At 37.5% G+C, this 18,883-nt stretch overlaps 1 protein-coding gene across 4 annotated transcripts in view; it reads right to left on the minus strand.

The window, feature by feature from the left end:
* EPB41 (erythrocyte membrane protein band 4.1 (elliptocytosis 1, RH-linked)) overlaps positions 1-18,883 on the minus strand; it is a 256,505-nt gene that overhangs the window by 150,154 nt on the left and 87,468 nt on the right. For 2 of the 4 annotated variants that reach the window (XM_006862203.1, XM_006862205.1), the window contains exon 2: positions 569-1,046. In XM_006862203.1, coding sequence (XP_006862265.1) covers positions 569-1,039 — 471 coding nt within the window. In that variant the 5' untranslated portion in view covers positions 1,040-1,046. Of the gene's footprint in view, positions 1-568; positions 1,047-18,883 lie in introns of those variants that run through there. The other 2 variants (XM_006862207.1, XM_006862204.1) reach the window with 2 other exon arrangements.

The following is an 18,883-nucleotide window of genomic DNA, read 5'->3' on the forward strand; positions in this document are numbered from 1 at the left end:
AAGCCTCATCTTTCTCCCGCGGAGCGGCTGGTAGTTTCGAACCACTGACCTTAAGGTTCGCAGCCCAATTCGTAACCACTACGCTACCAGAGCTCCTTGACTGAACATTTACCATATGCCAGTCAATGCTGTAAGAGCTTTACATAAGAGCAAAATGAGGTAGATATGATACAGAGGAGGAAAAGATACCAAAAAAGTGTCACTTCACTATGATTTTAATTCAGAAAGCATGATTCCATTGTCTGTAGCATATTCTGAACTACTATACTACAGTAAATTTTGTTTTAAACAGTTTCACTAATAACAAGTGCACACTTTTAATATAGAAGTAATATTTCTAAAACCATATACCCAACTCACCTAATAACAATAATAAGAAGCATTTTTTTAAAAATCAAGTTTCCACTGACTGATTTCTTTAATGCAGAAACTCCAGAGCTTCATGTTACTTCATAATTTCAAAATGCCTAAGTCAATTGGCTAATAAGAAAAAAGCCAAAAATTCTTAAATGAAAAATAAAATATATAACCTACCTACACCGTATCCACATTCACACACTCTTCTTACCTGTGTTTCTGCACTACTTAATGAATGAAGATCCAAGGATGGGTCTGTTTTGAGTTCAGGTTCAGGAGCTGCAATTGGGGCCTTTAAAATGATCTCTTCATCAAGATTGGTTCCAAATTCTACCTCTTTCTGATCTCCTTCACTTTTCTCTTTAGCTGACTCTATTTCTTTGCCTTCTTCCTCAGAGACCTGAGATTTGGGCCTTTTGAGAAATGAGGAGAACAGCCGTGAGAGGCCCCTGCTTTCTGATGTCCGGTCCTTGTTCTTGTTCAAGTCTTCATGTGTAGGAGTGTCCCCATTAGATGTTTTCAGCTTCGGCTCACACTGATTATCTCCTTCAGCTGCTGTTTGAGAAGCCTCCTCTAACTGAGACTCTTGTTGGCCTGAATTTGTGGCTCCTTCACCCTCTTCCTTCTGTTGTTGATGCTGTGAATTTTCAGTCTCAGCCACTAAACTCTTCTCTGTTGTCATGATGTTGCTATTAAAGAAAAATAAATAAATAAAAGGGGAATTTTATAAGCAAAACATATTACTGTAGGCCAAACCCTAAATCATATCAAGTGTGCCAAAATTAATATATTTAGGTATTTAATCACCAGCAAACAATACCTCAGTCAATAAAACACAAGAATTTCCACTAAAGTACAAAAATATCTTACCTATACATCTTGAATAAATTATATGTGTTTTGAGTCACTACAGATATGCAGAGAGAGATTACCTTAAAATAGTACCCACTGAGGCTACTTTAGATGCATCATATTTTAAATTCAATACTCTGAACTGTATATAGAAACTACACTTTTATCCTTCCTAAAAAAAAAAAAAAAAAAAATCCTCATTTGTATGCCCTCCTTTGAGAGTATCAATCTGAAGGTGCAGGAACTATTAGACATTTAGGAATAGGAACTATTCTCTGTAAAATTCCCTGTACCCCAAGAGATGATGAAACTAGACAGCTTCCCAACTCTTTATTCATCTTTTCCCCTCTGACAAATATAATGTCAAAAGTTCAGCATTTTAAAAGAAGGAAGTAAAACTATCATAAATACATCCCAGAGAATAAAAACTTAAAAGGCAGATATTGATTCACTTATAGGAGAGAAGGACAGGCTATGGAACTCACATTACTTCACACTCGTTGGTTTTTAGTCTCTTCTCAAAATTCCAGGCTGATCAGTTAAAGAGCATTGTCATACTTGTTAAGTGCCATTGAGTTGGTTCCGACTCACAGCGACACTGTAAAGGATTTCTGAGGTTTTAAATCTTTGTGGGAGCAGAAAGCCTTACCTTTCTTCTGCAAAGCAGCTGGTTGGCTCAAACCATGGACCTTGTGGTTCCCAGTCCAGTGCTTATTGTATGAAGCCATCACGCTTCCTATTGTCACACTTAATTTATCAACATTTATCAGCCCACAAGGGGACTTTTGAGTCACTGGGCAATGAGGTTGACTGCTGATGAACCTACATTTCAGTTCACTACTATACCTAAAAGTACTCTCTGCTCATCAGTTCAGATGCCAACTCTTTTGAGAGGCTCTCCAACACCCTATCTAAAGTTGTTGTTGTCAACTGTCATCCAGTCGGTTCTAACTTGATGGCACGTAACAACAACAATGATATATAAAACAGGTGTCTTGGTGTGGTACTGTATGATACGCACTAGGCTTCTAACCAGGTCAGGGGTTCAAATCAGCCAGCTGCTCCTCAAAAACCCTATACAGGGATGCTATGAGTCAGAACTGACTCAACCACACTTAACAACAACATACATAAATGAGAGAAATAAAATTGTCTTCAATTTCTCTTTATATTAGGAGCAATTTCGAAAATTATTCTGCTTTAATCCCAAAAGTAATCAAATTTGACTCAGAAAGTAAATCTGAATTCCAAACTACCAGTTATTCTAAAAGAAAGATTCAAGAGCACCATTTTACTTCATACTTTGTAAAAATAAACAAAAGTACATTCTAGATTTAGTACTATTTTCCAAGAATTCCAGATATAGATTCATCATTCGTCTGACTAAAAAAGAGAGAGACCATTTCAATATTGAAATTTTTCTACACAAAAGACTTATACCAAGAGCTCTCATAAATACCTACAAGAAATTACAAAACACTTTTGAAAATTTTAGTAGATATGAAAATCACTTAAACTCCATTTCTACCAGTCTTTTACTTGTATTTTTCAGAAAATAAAGAGTACTGTAAAGGCAGAAAACACCTTCTTAAGGATATTCCTAAAACTGCTTTTACATGAAAAAGGTTTCGTATCTCTAAGAAAGCAGTTGAATGATTACAAGTACCCTTTGGTTTTTTAACAACAACAAAGGTGGTAACAATCCATGCACTATATTTGTGCTTGTTAAACTTTAACGTGCTTCGATTCATCTTACAATCTTGTTAAAATGCAGACTGATTCAGTAGGACTGGAATGGGGCCTAAGATTCTGCATTTCTAATAAGCTCCCAGATGTTGCCAATGTGCCTGGCCCACTAACCACACTGAAAAACGCTATTAAAATCACTTTGGGAAACATACCTCAAAATGTCTAAGAGACATAGATAGCAAAAGCTGCTTTCAGAAAATGAAATATGAATAATGAGAAATATTGACACAGTAAATGCTCAACAAATGTTTGCTGAATTAAAAGTATCAAGCAGAGAATGTAATATATTTTAACATGGAAGCTGAACTATTAACAGTTTTTAGAACTTGTTTTGATGCTTAATCATACCTTGAAATTTTTAACCAGAGCTATAGCAATGTCCAACTTTTCCATGCAACCATGATATTTGCCCAGATTCTGAGCACCTCTATTCATATATCTCTTTGCTACATTTAGGAAGAAATGATCAAGACATATGACCAAAGAATCAGAGAATTAATCGATCATACAGAACCAATGCAGAAAGGCAAAAGAATTCTATTTGAAACATACCGAAACCAATTTCATATAAAATCATATATGAATTGTAAGAAAACAATCAGGAACTAAAGCAATGCAGCACTTAACAAAGAGGCTGTACCATTCTGTGCAAGGAAACATTGATTAAAATGAACACCTAAGTACAATTTTCATGCAATGTCCTTTCCAGTCATGCACACATGGGTGGCAGTGCTGTTAATAAGGGCCACAAAAGTTCAATAAAAGGAATATAAAATGAAACTGGTAAGCCAGACAGGTATCTTAAGTTAGCTTTGAGGATAATCAAAATGAAACAAACAATAAAACACATAGCAAAAAGAGAAAATCCTATATACCTTTTACTAAAAGCTCAAATAAACCTGTTCTGACAAATCTGTTATGTATGCAGCCAAGTTCTTCACAATACAAATGATAAGATGGGTAGCCTGAGAAAATGATACAGAGAGAAGCCAAGCAGCAAAAACAGGATAAAGGTTCTACAAACAGGCCCTTCCTGTGTAAATGATACTATTTTCATTCTGGATACAAAATCCAAAAGGTGGTATCTATTTACCTAATGTTAGACAGAGGTCTTTTGATTAAAAATAAATAAATAAAAATCAGCACAGTGCTGAAGGCAACTTGATGGATGAGTTCCTATTCTATCTCAACCCTAACCCTTCAAACCCGAGAAATTGTACCGCATCTGGTATCAAAAATACATTTGTTTTAATAATTTATATCCGTTGGTACTGAACAGACTGCAAGGATTGGACAATATCTTTCACGTCTTTGCATCTCTTTCTTACATTAGTATAAGCAGTGCTTCATTAATATTTCTAAGGTAGAAAACTTTGTAAAAATACTACAGTTTGGTATCACTAAGAAAACTAATATGACTCTATTTAGAAATGAAGCTTAATTATTTAATTATTCATACTGCCTTTCAAAATAGTTCAATGAGTAGCTATCAGTGTTTACTGGGTGCAGTGGCTCTATAGGGTAAGCCCTAGGACTACTAATGACATGATCTGTGGTTTGAGCCCAACAGCTGCTCCACAGGAGAAAGACGAGGCTTTCTGCTCATGTAAACATTTCCAGCATTGGAAACCCTAGTTAGGGTCGCTATGAGTCAGAACTGACTAGATGGCACTTACAACAACAACAATAACAGCCATGCATAAGGTTCTGACTCAACACCCTGAAAAGGACCAGAAAGGAATCATAAGTCCACGAGAGTCAAAATAGGACCTTGAACATATTACGCCTGAATTCTCAAGAAGAATTTGGATGCAATAGACACTAGTGACCAAAAACCAGAAGTGTTGTGGGATAACACCAAGAGCATCACATAGGAACAAATCAAAATGTCATTAAGAAGACGGAAAAGAACAAAATTAATGCCAAAGACTCTCTAGTATAGAGTTGCTAAAGCAAAAGGAAGAAATGAAGAGCTAAAACAGCTGAACAGAAATTCTCAAAGGGCAGCTCGAGAAGACAAAGTGAAGTATTATAATGAAATGTATAAATACCTGGAATTAGAAAACTCAAAGAGACGAACATGCTAAGCATTTCTCAAGTTGAAAAAAACACACAGGAAAAATTCAAATCTCGGCATGCATTACTAAAGGATTCTCTGGGCAAATTATTGAATGATACAGAAAGCATCAAAAGAACATGGAAGGAATACACAGAGTCACTGTACCAAAAAGAAATGGTTGATGTTCCACAATTTCAAGAGGTCGCATATGATCAAGAGCCAATGATACTGAAGGAACAAGTCCAAGGTGCACTGAAAGCAATAGTAAAGAACAAGGCTACATAAATTGAAGGAATACAAATTGAAATCTTTCAACAAACTAATGTATCATGGAGGCATTCACTCATCTATGTCAAAAAATTAGGAAGACAACAGATTGGAAGAGATTCATATTTGTGACCATTACAAAGAAAGCTGACCCAACAGAATCAGGAAATTATCAAACAACATCATTAATATCACATGCAAGTAAGATTTTCCTAAAGATAATTTTTAAATGGCAAAAACAGCTGCAACAATATACTGACAGAAAACTGCCAGAGGATCAAGCCAGATTAAGATGAGGACATGGAACAAGGGATATCGTTGCTAACGTCAGACGGATCTTGGATGAAAGAGTAGAATACTAGAACCATGTTTACCTGTGTTTTATTGACTATGCAAAGGCTTTTATTGTGCAGATCATGCCAAGCTGTGGAAAACATTGCAGAGAATGAGTATTCCAGAACACTTAATTGTACTCTCAGTTGTTAGACTAGAACAAAGGGACACTGAATGATTTAAAATCAAGAAAGATGTGTGCCAGGGTTGTATTCTTTCACCATACTTATTCAATCTGCATGCTGAGCAAATAATCCAAGAAGCTGGATTAGATGAAGAATGTGGCATCAGGATTGAAGGAATACTGATTAACAACCTGCGATATACAGATGATACAACCTTGCTTGCTGAAAGTGAAGAGGACTTAAAATACTTACTGATGAAGATCAAGGACAAGAGCCTTCAGTATGGGTTGAATCTCAATGTAAATAAAACAAAAAATCCTCAACACTAGACCAATAAATAACATCATGACAAACAGAGAAAAGACAGAAGCTGCCAAAACATCATTTTGCTTAGATCCATCATCAACACTCATGGAAGCAGCAGTCAAGAAATCAAATGACTTATTACACTAGGCAAATCTGTTGTGCAAGACCTCTCGTAAGTGTTCAAGAGCAAAGACGTCAGTTTGAGGACTCAAGTGAGCCTGACCCAAGCCAAGTATTTTCAATAGCTTCATATGCATATGAAAGTTGGACAATGAATAAGGAAGACTACAGAATAATTGACGCATTTGAGTTATGGTATTGGAGAAGAATATAAAAAGAATATTAAAAGACTGCCCGAAGAACAAACAAATAAATCTGTGTTGGATTAATTATAACTAGAATGCTCCTTAGAAGTCAAGATGGCCAGGCTTTGTCTCTCATACTTAGGAAATATTATCAGGAGGGACCAGTCCCTGGAGAAGGACATCATGCTTGGTAAAGTTGAACGTTAGTAAAAAAGAGGGAGACCCCTAACAAGATAGATTGGCATAGATGCAGCAGCAATGGGCTCAAGTATAACAATAATTGTGAAGTTGGAGCAGGACTGGGCAATGTTTGTTCTGTTGTACATAAGGTCGCTATAAGTCGGACATATACACAAATAACTAAAACACAAGGTGGAACATAGCAAGACCCCATTAGTGGTACTAAGCATTACATATCTATAATGTGATAAATTTCAACTAAAATGATCGGAAAGGCCAGGTAGAAAAGATGTTTTGGATTTTTTGTTTGTTTAATTTTATTGTGGTAAAATATATTTTTATTGCTATTTTAAACATTTTTAAATGTACAATTTAGTGACATTAATTACATTCACTATGTTGTGCAGTGGATTCCTAGTGTGGCACTGTAGGATAAGCACTGGATTGCTAACCTCAAGATCGGCAGTTCAAATCTATCAGTCACTCCATGGAAATACTATACAGGGTGGCTATGAGTTGGAACTGACTTGATGACACTTAACAACATGTTGTGCAATCATCACCATTATCTACTTCTGAAAAATTCCATCACACCAAATATTTCAACTCCCTATTTTCCCCTTCTCCTAGCACCTGGTAACTACTAATACACTTTTGTCTCTATGCATTTGCATATTCTAGATATGTCTTGTAAGTAGAACCATAAAATATTTATCTATTTATATCTGACTTATTTTACTCAGCATAATGCTTTTGGGTTCATCCATGTCATAATATACATCAGAACTTCCTTTGTTTTTATGACTGCATAATATTCCATTGTATGTATGTACCATATTTTGTTTATCTATTCATCTGCTGATGGATACTTTGTGTTGTTTACACTTTTTGGCTATTGTGAAAAGTCTTGAAGGGAACATTGGTATACAAGTGAAAAGGTAGTTTTTAAGTTATACTTTGAAAGATGAGTGGATAGTGACTTAAAGGTCAAAGGACAAATGGAATTCCAGGAAGGGGAACTGATATTAGCAAATAGTACAAGCTAGTTGGAGAATAGGGTTACAACATGGAAGTAGAAAGATTTAAGGTTAGCATAGAATTATCATTTAAAATTAGATTCTAACTGAAATGATAACAATGGCTATTATTTACTGTAACCAATTGTTATGGAGTTGATTCTGGCTCATAGGATTTTACATGCTTTATTATAATCATGTACGGAGCTCTGGTAGCGCAGTGGTTATGAGTTGGGCTGCTAACCTTAAGGTCAGCTAGTTCTAAACTACCAGAGGTTCCACAGGAAAAAGATGAAGGTTTTTGCTCCCGTAAAGATTTATAGCCTCAGAAACTCTATACAGGGTCGCTATGAGTCGGAACGGACTCCACAGCACATAACCATCATAATCATGTTTTCTTAGAACCATTCTATAAGGTTGATATTATCATTTCTCAGATAAACAAGTTTTAGTAGATTAAAAAACTTGTCTCAGATCACAGAGTGAAGATAAACTTTAACTAAACTGCTAATGTATTTCAGGGTGCTAATTCTATGTAAATAGGCTAGTACCTCTCATATCTCTGTACTTGGACTACACAGTAATTATCTGTGTTAAAAAAAACAAAACACTTCAGCTACTCTACCTCACTGTTGTCTGAAGAAACTACTATGTATTGAAATTTTATAGACAGGACTATTCAATCTGTTCAAGACTACCTCTCTCCCCATTGGTTTTAAGTTCTTCACCTGTCTTACCTAACTAGTGCTATATAACAGAAAAACTACACCTGGATGGCTTTAACAAACAGAAATTTATTTTCTCACAGTTTTGTAGGTTGTACGTCTGAATTTAGGGTGCAAGTTGACTACCCCGAAATGGATCACAATAGGAGATTCTATTTAGAGTGGGAAAAAAATGTAGAACAAAACTCAAAATCATAAAAATAGAACAGACTCACTGGTCTGATAAAGACTGGCAGAAATCCAGAGACAATGGCCCTTAAATACCCTTCAAGGCTGACACTGAGCTTACCCCTGTGACTCAACTTTCAGCCAAACTACCTCGGTTGTTAAATACCTAGGAGTCAGTTCCAACTCATAGCAACCCTGTATAGGGTATCCAAGGAGCGGCTGGTGGGTTAGCAATCTAGGTGAACAATAATACCAGGAAGGTGTAAACTCCTTAGAACAACCAACCATATAGAGATCAAAAGTTCATAATCTGCTCAGGGATAAAGTTCTAAAGGCAGGAAGGACTAGGAAAGAAGGATAAAAGGAAATGGTAAACACAGGGAGGAAGAGGGAAGAGTACTGTTACATTATGTCACAAAATAAAATGTGTATGAATTGTTTAATTGAAAGTCAGTTTGCTTTGGACACTTTCACCTAATAAAAATAAAATAAAATTTTTAAAAGAGAATGAATCAGAACAGCCTACATGAATCATGTCTCATTAACATAACAAAAGAAAACTTATTCCCAAATGGGGTTATAACCACAGGCACAGTGGTTAGGATTTACAACACATTTGTTGGGGACACAATTCAATCTGTAACACCATCCACATACGTTATTTTTCTTTCCATAGACTGTATATGAAGACGGCATGGGAAATGGAGAGAAACAAGCAAAGAAGACTGATTATAAAGAGACTTGAATATCATGCTAAGTAGTTTAGACTTTATCCTGAAGGCAGTGGAGAACAACTGAAGGTTTTTAAACAGGGAAGTGGATCAAGAGGCAGGATAGTCTAGAGGCAAAGGGTGGGTAAATTCAGGTTATCAGTGAATATTCACAATGGGAATCCCTAGGGAAGATGAAACCAATACTAGGCACAAACACTTGAAAAGCTTTGCAACCAAGGCTTAAGAACTATTGCCACCCTAAATTTCTCTGGCTTATTTTCACGAGCATGCTTCTCATTAATCCATGCAGTTTCAGAGGTAAGCCCTTAAGGTCCACTATGACTCACTCTAATAAATGGTATAAGAAAAGACATATGGAAAGAAATACAAAAGAGAAGGGAGAAAAGATGGATATCTCCTTGGCATCTCAATACAATGTGCCCAAAATTAAGCTCTTGATTCTCTGCTTACCCCATCCCTGTAAATGGTTCTATCACCAGTAGCTCAAACCAGAAACCTAACCAGTCACCCTTGTCTCAGTCTTCTCCATCCCCTTTCTAATCAAATCCATCTGTTAGTCTTACACAGCTGATTTCCAAATGTATTTTGAACTGCAATATATTTTTCACCATCTCCTGGAGTGGTGCTGTAGGATCAGCACTGGACTGGGAACCACAAGATCACAGTTCAAACCCACCAGTTCCTCCTCAGGGAACCCTATACAGGGTGGCTATGAGTTGGAACTGACTTGACGGCACTTAACAACTGCTGCTATGTTTCAGCAAGCCTTCTTTCTTTGAATTATCTGGTTTTTACCTACCTCACCAACTTCACCTTATTCCACTAGCCTCTATACTCTAGTCATCTAGTCAAATGATTTCCTGGCTTAAGACATTTGTGCCTGTTACTTCTTTAAATTGCAATACATCCTTCCCCCTGCAAATGTGTTTTTTTCTTATCCTTCAGGTTTCAACTTAAATAATACATTCTCAGAAAGACCTTCCTTGATGTTTTTAATATTTACAAAAGGCTCTCTGGTAAGCCCCTTCTCCAGTTCTCTATCCCAGAATCTATTGATTTCCTTCAGAGAATTTCTTTCACTGTATATGAGCATATCTACTTGTTGTTTGGAGTCCTGGTGTGGCGCTGTAGAATAAAACAAAGTCAATTTGAACAGTAAGGTCAGTGGTTCAAACTCACCAGCCACTCCTTAGAGACCCTATACAGGGTCCTTATGAGTCAGAGCTGACTCAACAGCACTTAACAACTTGTTGCTTACCAATTTAGTTAGTGCCTGTCTTTCCACTCATCGCCATTGTTGTTGTTGTTAAGTGCCATCGAGTCAATTCTGACTCATAGCAACCCTGCATAGGGTTTCCAAGAAGCGACTAGTGAGCTTGAACTGTTGACATTACAGTTCAAAACAACTTTGCAGTCCAGCTCATTAACCCTCAGCGCCATACCAGGACTCCACTCACCACCATTACTGTACTGTAATATCCATGACAGTAGGGCTGTTTTCCATTCCACACTATACCTAGTAACAAGCAATATAATCAGGAGAATCTCTGGGTGGTGCAACAGTTAATAGCTGCTAACTGAAAGGTTGGAGGTTCACGTCTACCCAGAGGTGCCTTGGAAGAAAAGCCTGGCAACCTACTTCCAAAAAAAAAATCAGCACTAAAAACCTTTTGGGACATAGTTTTACTTTGATACACATGGGATTGCCATGAGTTGAATCAACTTCACAGCAACTGGTTAATTTGTTGGTAGCACAGAACCTGACACATTATAGGTCAGGTTCCAATAAATTAATAAATTATACACATACAGGATGGAGACTATCAAATTTAACAGTAGTTCCCAGGAAAAGAATCTTAAGTTCTGAATTGAGTATGTCCCAGCAAAGATAAAATTCTAAAAGAATTAAAAATTTAGCGGTATTTCTAAATAGATAGTGACCAAATCATTCACATAACTCTCCAACATATATTTTCTAAGTCATTACTATGATTTAACAACTTTGGTAAATTGTTGTTGCTGTTGTTTAAGTACCGTGGAGTCGGTTCCGATTCATGGTGACCCTACACAGGGTTTCCAAGGCTATAAATCTCTATGGGAACAGAACGCCTCATCTTTCTCCCGTGGAACCGCTGGTAGTTTCGAACTGTCGACCTTGAGGTTAGAAGCCCAATTCGTAACCACTACACTACCAATTGTTGTTGTTGTGAAGTGCTGTCGAGTCGGTTCCGACCCATAGCGACCCTATATAGGGTTTCTGAGGAGCAGCTGGTGCGCTCGAACCACCGACCTAGCAGTTCAAATGGCTTTGCGGTCTGGCGCATTAACCCACAGTGCCATGCCAGGACTCCACACTACCAATAGCAGGGCTTAAAATAGTCATTTGAACTGCAAGGTCGGTGGTTCAAGCTTACCAGCTGTTCCTTGGAAATCCTATACAGGGTCGCTATGGGTCGGAACTGACTTGATGGCACTTAACAACAACAATAGTAAAAAGAAAAACATAGTACCTAACCTCTCAGATTTATTAACTCTCTATACAGAAGACCACAGAAAGTAACTTTCTCTCAGTTCTCAGTATTTATTGGTGTTGTTGTTAGATGCAAACTCATAACAACTCTATGCACAACAGAACAAAATAATGCCTGGTCCTGTGCCACCCTTACAATTGTATCGATCCATCTCATTGGGGTCTCTTCCTCCTTTTCCCTCACCCTCCACTTTATCAAGTATGATGTCCTTCTCCAGGGACTAGTCCTTTCTGATAATAAGTCTGAAATATGAGAGAGAAAGTCTGGCAAATCTGCCTTCTAAGGAGCATTTTGGCTGTAATTCTTCCAGCATAGATTGGTTTGTTCTTCTGGCAGTCCATGATACCTTTAATATTCTTTTCCAACACTGTAATTCAAATGCATCAATTCATCTACAGTCTTCCTTATTCACTGTCCAACTTTCACATACATAAGAGGTGACAGAAAATACCATGGCTTGGGTCAGGGGCACCTTAATCCTCAAACTGATCTTTGTTCTTTAACACTTTAGAGGCCTTGTGCAGCAGATTTGCCTAATGCAATACATCATTTGATTTCTTGGCTGATGTTTTCATGAGTGTTGATAGTGGATCTAAGCAAAATGAAGTCTTTGACAACTTTTATCTTTTCTCCATTTATCATGATGTTATTTATTGATGTAGTTGTGAAAATAAGAGTTTTTTTTTTTTACATCAAGTGCAATCCATACTGAAGACTGTAGCCTTTGATATTCATCAGTAAGTATTTGAAGTCCTCTTTGCTTTCAACAAGTAAGACTGTATTATCTGCGTTTTGCAGGTTGTTAATGAATCTCCCTCAAATCCTGATGCCAGATTCTTCATCATTTAATCCAGTTTCTTAGATTATTTGCTCAGCATACAGAGTGAATAAGTATGGTCAAAGGATACAATCCTGACACATGCCTTTCCTGATTTTAAATCATTCATTATCTCCTTGCTCTGTTCTAACAACTGTCTCTTGCAGAAGATCATGAGCACAATTGTGTGTTCTGGAATACCCATTCTTCTCAATGTTATCCATAGTTTATCATGATCCACATAGTCAAAAGCCTTTGTATGATTAATAAAGCACAAGTAAACATCTTTCTGGTATTCTCTGCTTTCAGCCAAGATCCATCTGATGTCAGCAGTGATACCCTTGTCCTCTTCTGAATCTGCCTTCAACTTCTGATAGTTCCCTGTCAATGTATCATATTTATTGTTGTTGTTAAGTTTCGCTGAGTTAGTACCGACCCATAGCAATCCTGTATAGGGTTTCCAAGAAGTGGCTAGTGAGCTTGAACCGCTGACTCTGTGGTTCAAACCGACCTTGCAGTCCAGCGCATTAACCCATAGCACCACACCAGGATTTCTTACATTAAGTTCTGGGCAGTTTATTTTAAAGGAATTAGAATTTATTCAAAGCAGAGATAGAACATAATGATAGAACTTGAAACCATGTCATAAGATAAACAATGAAAAGATATTGGGGTTGCTCTGAACTGAAAGCAGCCCAATACCCAATAGTAGCTTAAAAAAAAGAGAACCAGAAGCAGCGATGTGATAGATACTCTCAGAAATATAAAGAGTAGTCAAATGCTATGTTATACCTAAAGGCAGAACTCAGATAACTCTAGGAAAATTACAGACACACTTTCATCTAAATAAAGTAAAAGGAAAAAGTTCCTGATAATTAGAGGGATCGTTAAATAAATGGACTGCCTTAATCATCACAAAGGAGTTCTGGTGTGGCGCTGTGGGTTAATGCGTCAGACTGCAAAGCTGTTTGAACTGCAAGGTCAGTGGTTCAAGCTCACCAGCTGCTCCTTGGAAACCCTATACAGGGCCACTATGGGTTGGAATTGACTCAACGGCACTTAGCAACAACAACAATCATCACTGGAAATACTGACTCAGAAGCTGAGTGGCTATCTGTCACGGATGCCAGAGAAAGGATTCTTCCATTAAGTGGGTCTTTACATTAACTGATCTTGATGGTCCTGTCCAATGCTAAGATTTTACAAATAGAAAGGGATATAGAACAAGAAGAAAAAGGACATTGGGCTAGTGATACATTTGGATTATGAAAAAGACTATATTATAAAGTCAGAATTATCACTTGGGTTAGTAGAGCAAGGAGAGTTAAAAAAAAAGAAGAAGCAAAAAAACCCCAGAAATATGAAGAGGAAATGACCCTTTTATTTCTTTAATCACACTACAGAATCTGGTGGCAGTCTTTTAGACAAAATAAAATGTTCAAATGATGAAGTTTCAAAAACATGCTAAAACATAGTTTGTTTCCCAATAAAAATCAACACACCCCGAATAACAGGAAAATATCCATTACATATACGACCCCTTTGGAAATAGGGGGTTTCTTGCATTATGCTAATGTGACCTTACCAGAGTAGGGTAGCTCCTAAACCTAATCACATCTGAATGGTGTTTTATACAAAGTAGAATAGATGCAAAGATACACATACTAGAGAATGACTCATGTCATGTGAGGACCCATCTACAAGCAAAGGAATACTAAGAATGGCTAACGGACACCAGAAAAATAGAAGTGAGGTCCACAGAAGGAACTGACAAGGTTCAGACCCTGATTTGGACTTTCAGCCTCCAGAACTGTGAGGAAATGCATTTCTTTAAAGTCCCTTTGTGGTATTTTTTTGTTATATTATTGCTGTTATGTGCCTTCTAGTCAACGCCCATTCATACAAGGTTTCTAAAGGAGTGACTAATGGGTTTGAGCTGCCAACCTTGTGGTTAGCAGTCCAGTGCTTACTACAGTGCCACAGCAGGATTCCTTTGTTAGCACTAGCAAAATATTCAGTAACTTTCCTTTATGTTGTTGTTTAGTGCCGTCAAGTCAGCTCCTACTCATAGCCACCCTGTATAGCGTTTCCAAGGAGTGTCTGGTGGTTCAAACTGACCTTGTGGTCCAGTGCATTATCCCGCAGGGCCACACCACGACTCCATTCATTTCCTTTATAACTCCATCTAAGTACTTAGCCCTTCTAGAAAAACAGGGTAACCATGTATTTGGTCTTCAGATGAAACTAATAAAGTATATAGCAAAATTTCTTATCTGATTCTTCCTGAAATAATCTGTACCATAAACTACTTTTTATGCAGACTTTTAAAGAATACTTAACATGTTGAGTGAATCATGAATACCACGCAGCATGAACATCTTGGTTTCAACAACTTGGTTTTTAATTTAAGTCATTTCTATGATGACTAAAACAGTTGAATCGACTTATTCAAAAGTAGTTTTAAATAAATAAACTCTTATTCATCCCCTAAGAAGACCAAAAAAAATGTTCTTTACCTCTCTGTAGGAATCAAACTTATGCTTAGAAGATGACTAGATGTATTCTAAAAATACACTACCACTACGCAGGTCCGCCCAGAATACACTGCCCTCATATGTATATTTACTAGGCATCACTGAGGATGATTTAAAACCAAAAAAAAAAAGCATTTCCATAGCACTGCATGATTTTATTCCTTTTAGTGTCAAAATGTGTGAGTTTCATTATTCTGGATGAAAATCTTTCTAAAATGAATTAAATGCTTCCTTGTTTCATTTCTTGGAAAATCCATTTTCATTCTCGTTAAGTGCCGTGGAGTTGGTTCTGACTCATAGCAACCCTACATAGGGTTTCTGAGGCTTTAAATCTTCGTGAGAGCAGAAAGCCTCATCTTTCTTCCACAAAGCGGAAATGAAATAACTTTAAAACACTGATTTTATGAAACCTATTTTCATTCTTTAAATACCCACATAATCCTAGTTTGACGAACACACTACATTAGGATTAGTTGAAGCTGTTAGATAAGTGACTACAGTGCTGTGAATTACTTCATAAGACTCTTCTATCCGTAGTCTTTGTAACTCCCACCAAACGACCTTTTCCTGATGGGTCTGGATAAGACAAGGTGGGGAAGATGCTAATAGGATTACTTGATTCTGTTATGAGTGATTGTAAAAAGAGTGAATTATAACTGAAAAAACTTGGAACTCTAATGTGGATATAAGATGAGCCATCTCACTCGGCCTTAGCATCATCTTGTTAGGAATCTCTAGCTATGAGAGCCAAGTGGAGAAAGACATGAACACGTGGCTGAAGTGCAAAAGAAGAAAGATGAGGTAGAGGTCCAAGTAAACACTAGTGTTTGTACCCCAAAAAACTACAGCAGCAGGAATATGGACTACTAGAGGCTGGAACACTGATGAAGGTTGTTGACTGCATGCTATTGTCTAGAACTTCTTGTTCAGTGGATCTAGAGCTTCCATCACCATTAGATGAACACTGCAAACACTTGAGATCCACCTTGCTGTACCAATTCAGTCCATTTATTTGATCTTTTGTCCTGGACCTATGACATTCTAGACTAGTTCTGTTCTATGTTCTCAGCTGTGACTGAATGCAACATGCGCACAATATGTCATTTCTTTTGTCTTGGCTGAAGAATTAAAAAACATTTTTTTAAATGAGCTATCTCAGAAGCAGGAACTAGGGATCCCACTACCATCAAGGAAGAAGAGCATGTCCTTTGGATCCTGAGATCTTGAAGTATGGAACCTCCTTGATCCAGGAAACAGAGCTGTGATACCAGTGGAGTGGCAGAGGAGTGGCACCGCAGAACCAAGAGCCAGAGCACAAGACAGAGCAGTGAACTTGCTGATCCACAGAGCAAGTAGTAAGCAGAGTACCTTTGGGCAAGATGCTTGTTTGCAGAGTGGGATGCCTCCAGGTACTTATTAGGGGGCTAGGTTTACTGACTCACAAATCTAGAGCCAAGTGTTTTCAGGCTGAAGCTTATAGCAGAGTGGAGAGTTCTTTAGACATTAATCAGCAACCCAAAAAGAGTTATGTAACATTGCCAGAGCAGGGCAGAGGCCAGGCTCAGGGGCTGAGAACTACAGAAAGGCCTGCCTGCAGGCCCAAATGAACAGAAGCTATCCTGACTAGAAAAACAGTATCATGAGCATTTCTGTCCCTGAAAAGTAACCTGCTGACTTCTCTAGTAAACCCTGTAACTGTGAGTATGGTGTCTGAGTCCTGCGTTGGCACTTCAACAAATGATCAAACCTAGCTGAATAGGGAGGGCTCCGGGAGAAACAGTTGGTGCCATTCTATCTTTTACACTGACCTTCTTTTACACCAATATAATTACCATTCTCTTTCTTTATAAGCAGAGATTTTAAAAAAACAAATAACTTTAATATTAATATGTATATAAGGTGTTGCATCCATATAAACTCCTTTGGGAAACAGAATAAAATATCAGATTACCCTGAAAATGTGTTAACAAAAGAGAGACACCACATAGAAAATGCTTAAAGCATCAAAAATCTCAAGGTCAAACAGAACCTGAAAAAATTCTTAGCTACAAACGGAGCTTAGCTAGACTTAGGAATTTTTTTCTAACTTTCTTATTTTTATTACTCTAGAGTAAATTCGATCTCCACCACTCGTCTGTCAGTTTGCTGTACTGTGGTGGCTTGTGTGTTGCTATGATCCTGGAAGCTATTTAAAATATTAGCAGGGTCACCCATGATGATCTTTCAGACGAGGTTTCAGATGAGCTTCCAGATGAAGACAGACTAGGAAGACAGGAGAGACGGACTACTTTCGGATATTTAGTCACCAAAAACCTTATGAATAGCAGTGAAACACTGTCAGATAGCATGCTGGAACATGGGCCCCTTAGGTTGGAAGGCACTCAAAATGCAAATGGGGAAGAGCTGCCTCCTCAAAGTACAAATGACCATGATGACGCATATGGAGTAAAGCCCTTGAGACCTTCTTTTGCTGATGGGACACAAGTCAAAATGAAGAGAAACAGCTGTAAACATCCATTAATAATCATGGAATGAATGAAGTATGAATTTAAGAAAAATGGAACTTGTCAAAACTGAAATGGAACACATCAAAAGTGAAACACATAAACATTGATATCCTAGGTATTACTGAGCTCAAATGGATTGTTATTGGCCATTTTGAATCTGACAATCACATGGTTTACCAAGCCAGAAATGACAAATTGAAGGGAAATGGTATCACATTCATCGTCAAGAAGAACATAACAAAATTTGTCATGAATTAGAATGCTGTCTGTAACAGAATAATATCCACGTACCTACAGAGAACACCAGTTAATACCACTATTATTCAAATTCATGAGGATTTAAAATAGTTACTAATAAAGATCAAAAACCACAGCCTTCAGTATAGATTGCATCTCAATGCAATAAAAACAAAAATCCGCACCACTGGACCAATAAACAACATTCTTATCAATGGAGAAAAGTTTGAAGTTGTCAAAGACTTTATTTTGCTCACATCAATCATCAACACTCACGGAAGCAGCAGTGAAGAAATCAAACAATGTATTTCATTGGGCAAATTTGATGCACAAGACCTTTTTATAGTGTTGAAAAGCAAAGAAGTCAGTTTGAGGACTAAAGTGCGCCTGACCCAAGCCATGGTATTTTCAATAATTTCATATGCATGTGAAAGTTGGACAGTGAATAAAGAAGTCCATAGAACAAAAGCATTTCAGTTACGGCGTTGAGGAGAATATTCAAAGAACCACGGACTGGCAAAAGAACAAACAGATCTGTGTTGGAAGAAGTGCAGCCAGAGTGCTCCTTGGAAACCAGGATGGCCAGACTGTCTCTCATATTTCTGACATAGTCATGAGGGACCAGTCACTGAAGAAGGGTATCATGTCTGGTAAGGTGGAAGATTGGAGAAAAAGAGTAAGACCCTAGCAAGATGGATTGGCACAGTGGCTGCATCAGTGGGCTCAAACATAGGATTGTGAGGTTGGTCCAAGGCCAGGCAGTGTTTCGTTGTGTGTGCATAGGGTCGCTATGAGTTGGTACTGACACAATGGCATCTAACAACAACAACAACAAATTCAATCAAGCAATATTTATTAAATAAATTATAAACTCAAGAAATTCCCTAATATTTATTGGTCACTTTTTTTTTCTTAAATGTTTTATTGTGAATTATGTGATAGTTTACATGGGAAAACATTAGTTTTACATTCATTCTATCATATATTGTCTCATTGCCATGGTTACAATCCCCTCCATGCAATCCTTCCCCCGTACCCCCCAGGTCTTCAGCACACAGTCGCTCTCCCTCTCTGGATCTAA

This window comes from Chrysochloris asiatica, unplaced genomic scaffold, assembly GCF_000296735.1.
Source record: "Chrysochloris asiatica unplaced genomic scaffold, ChrAsi1.0 scaffold00047, whole genome shotgun sequence".
Taxonomy (NCBI): domain Eukaryota; kingdom Metazoa; phylum Chordata; class Mammalia; order Afrosoricida; family Chrysochloridae; genus Chrysochloris; species Chrysochloris asiatica.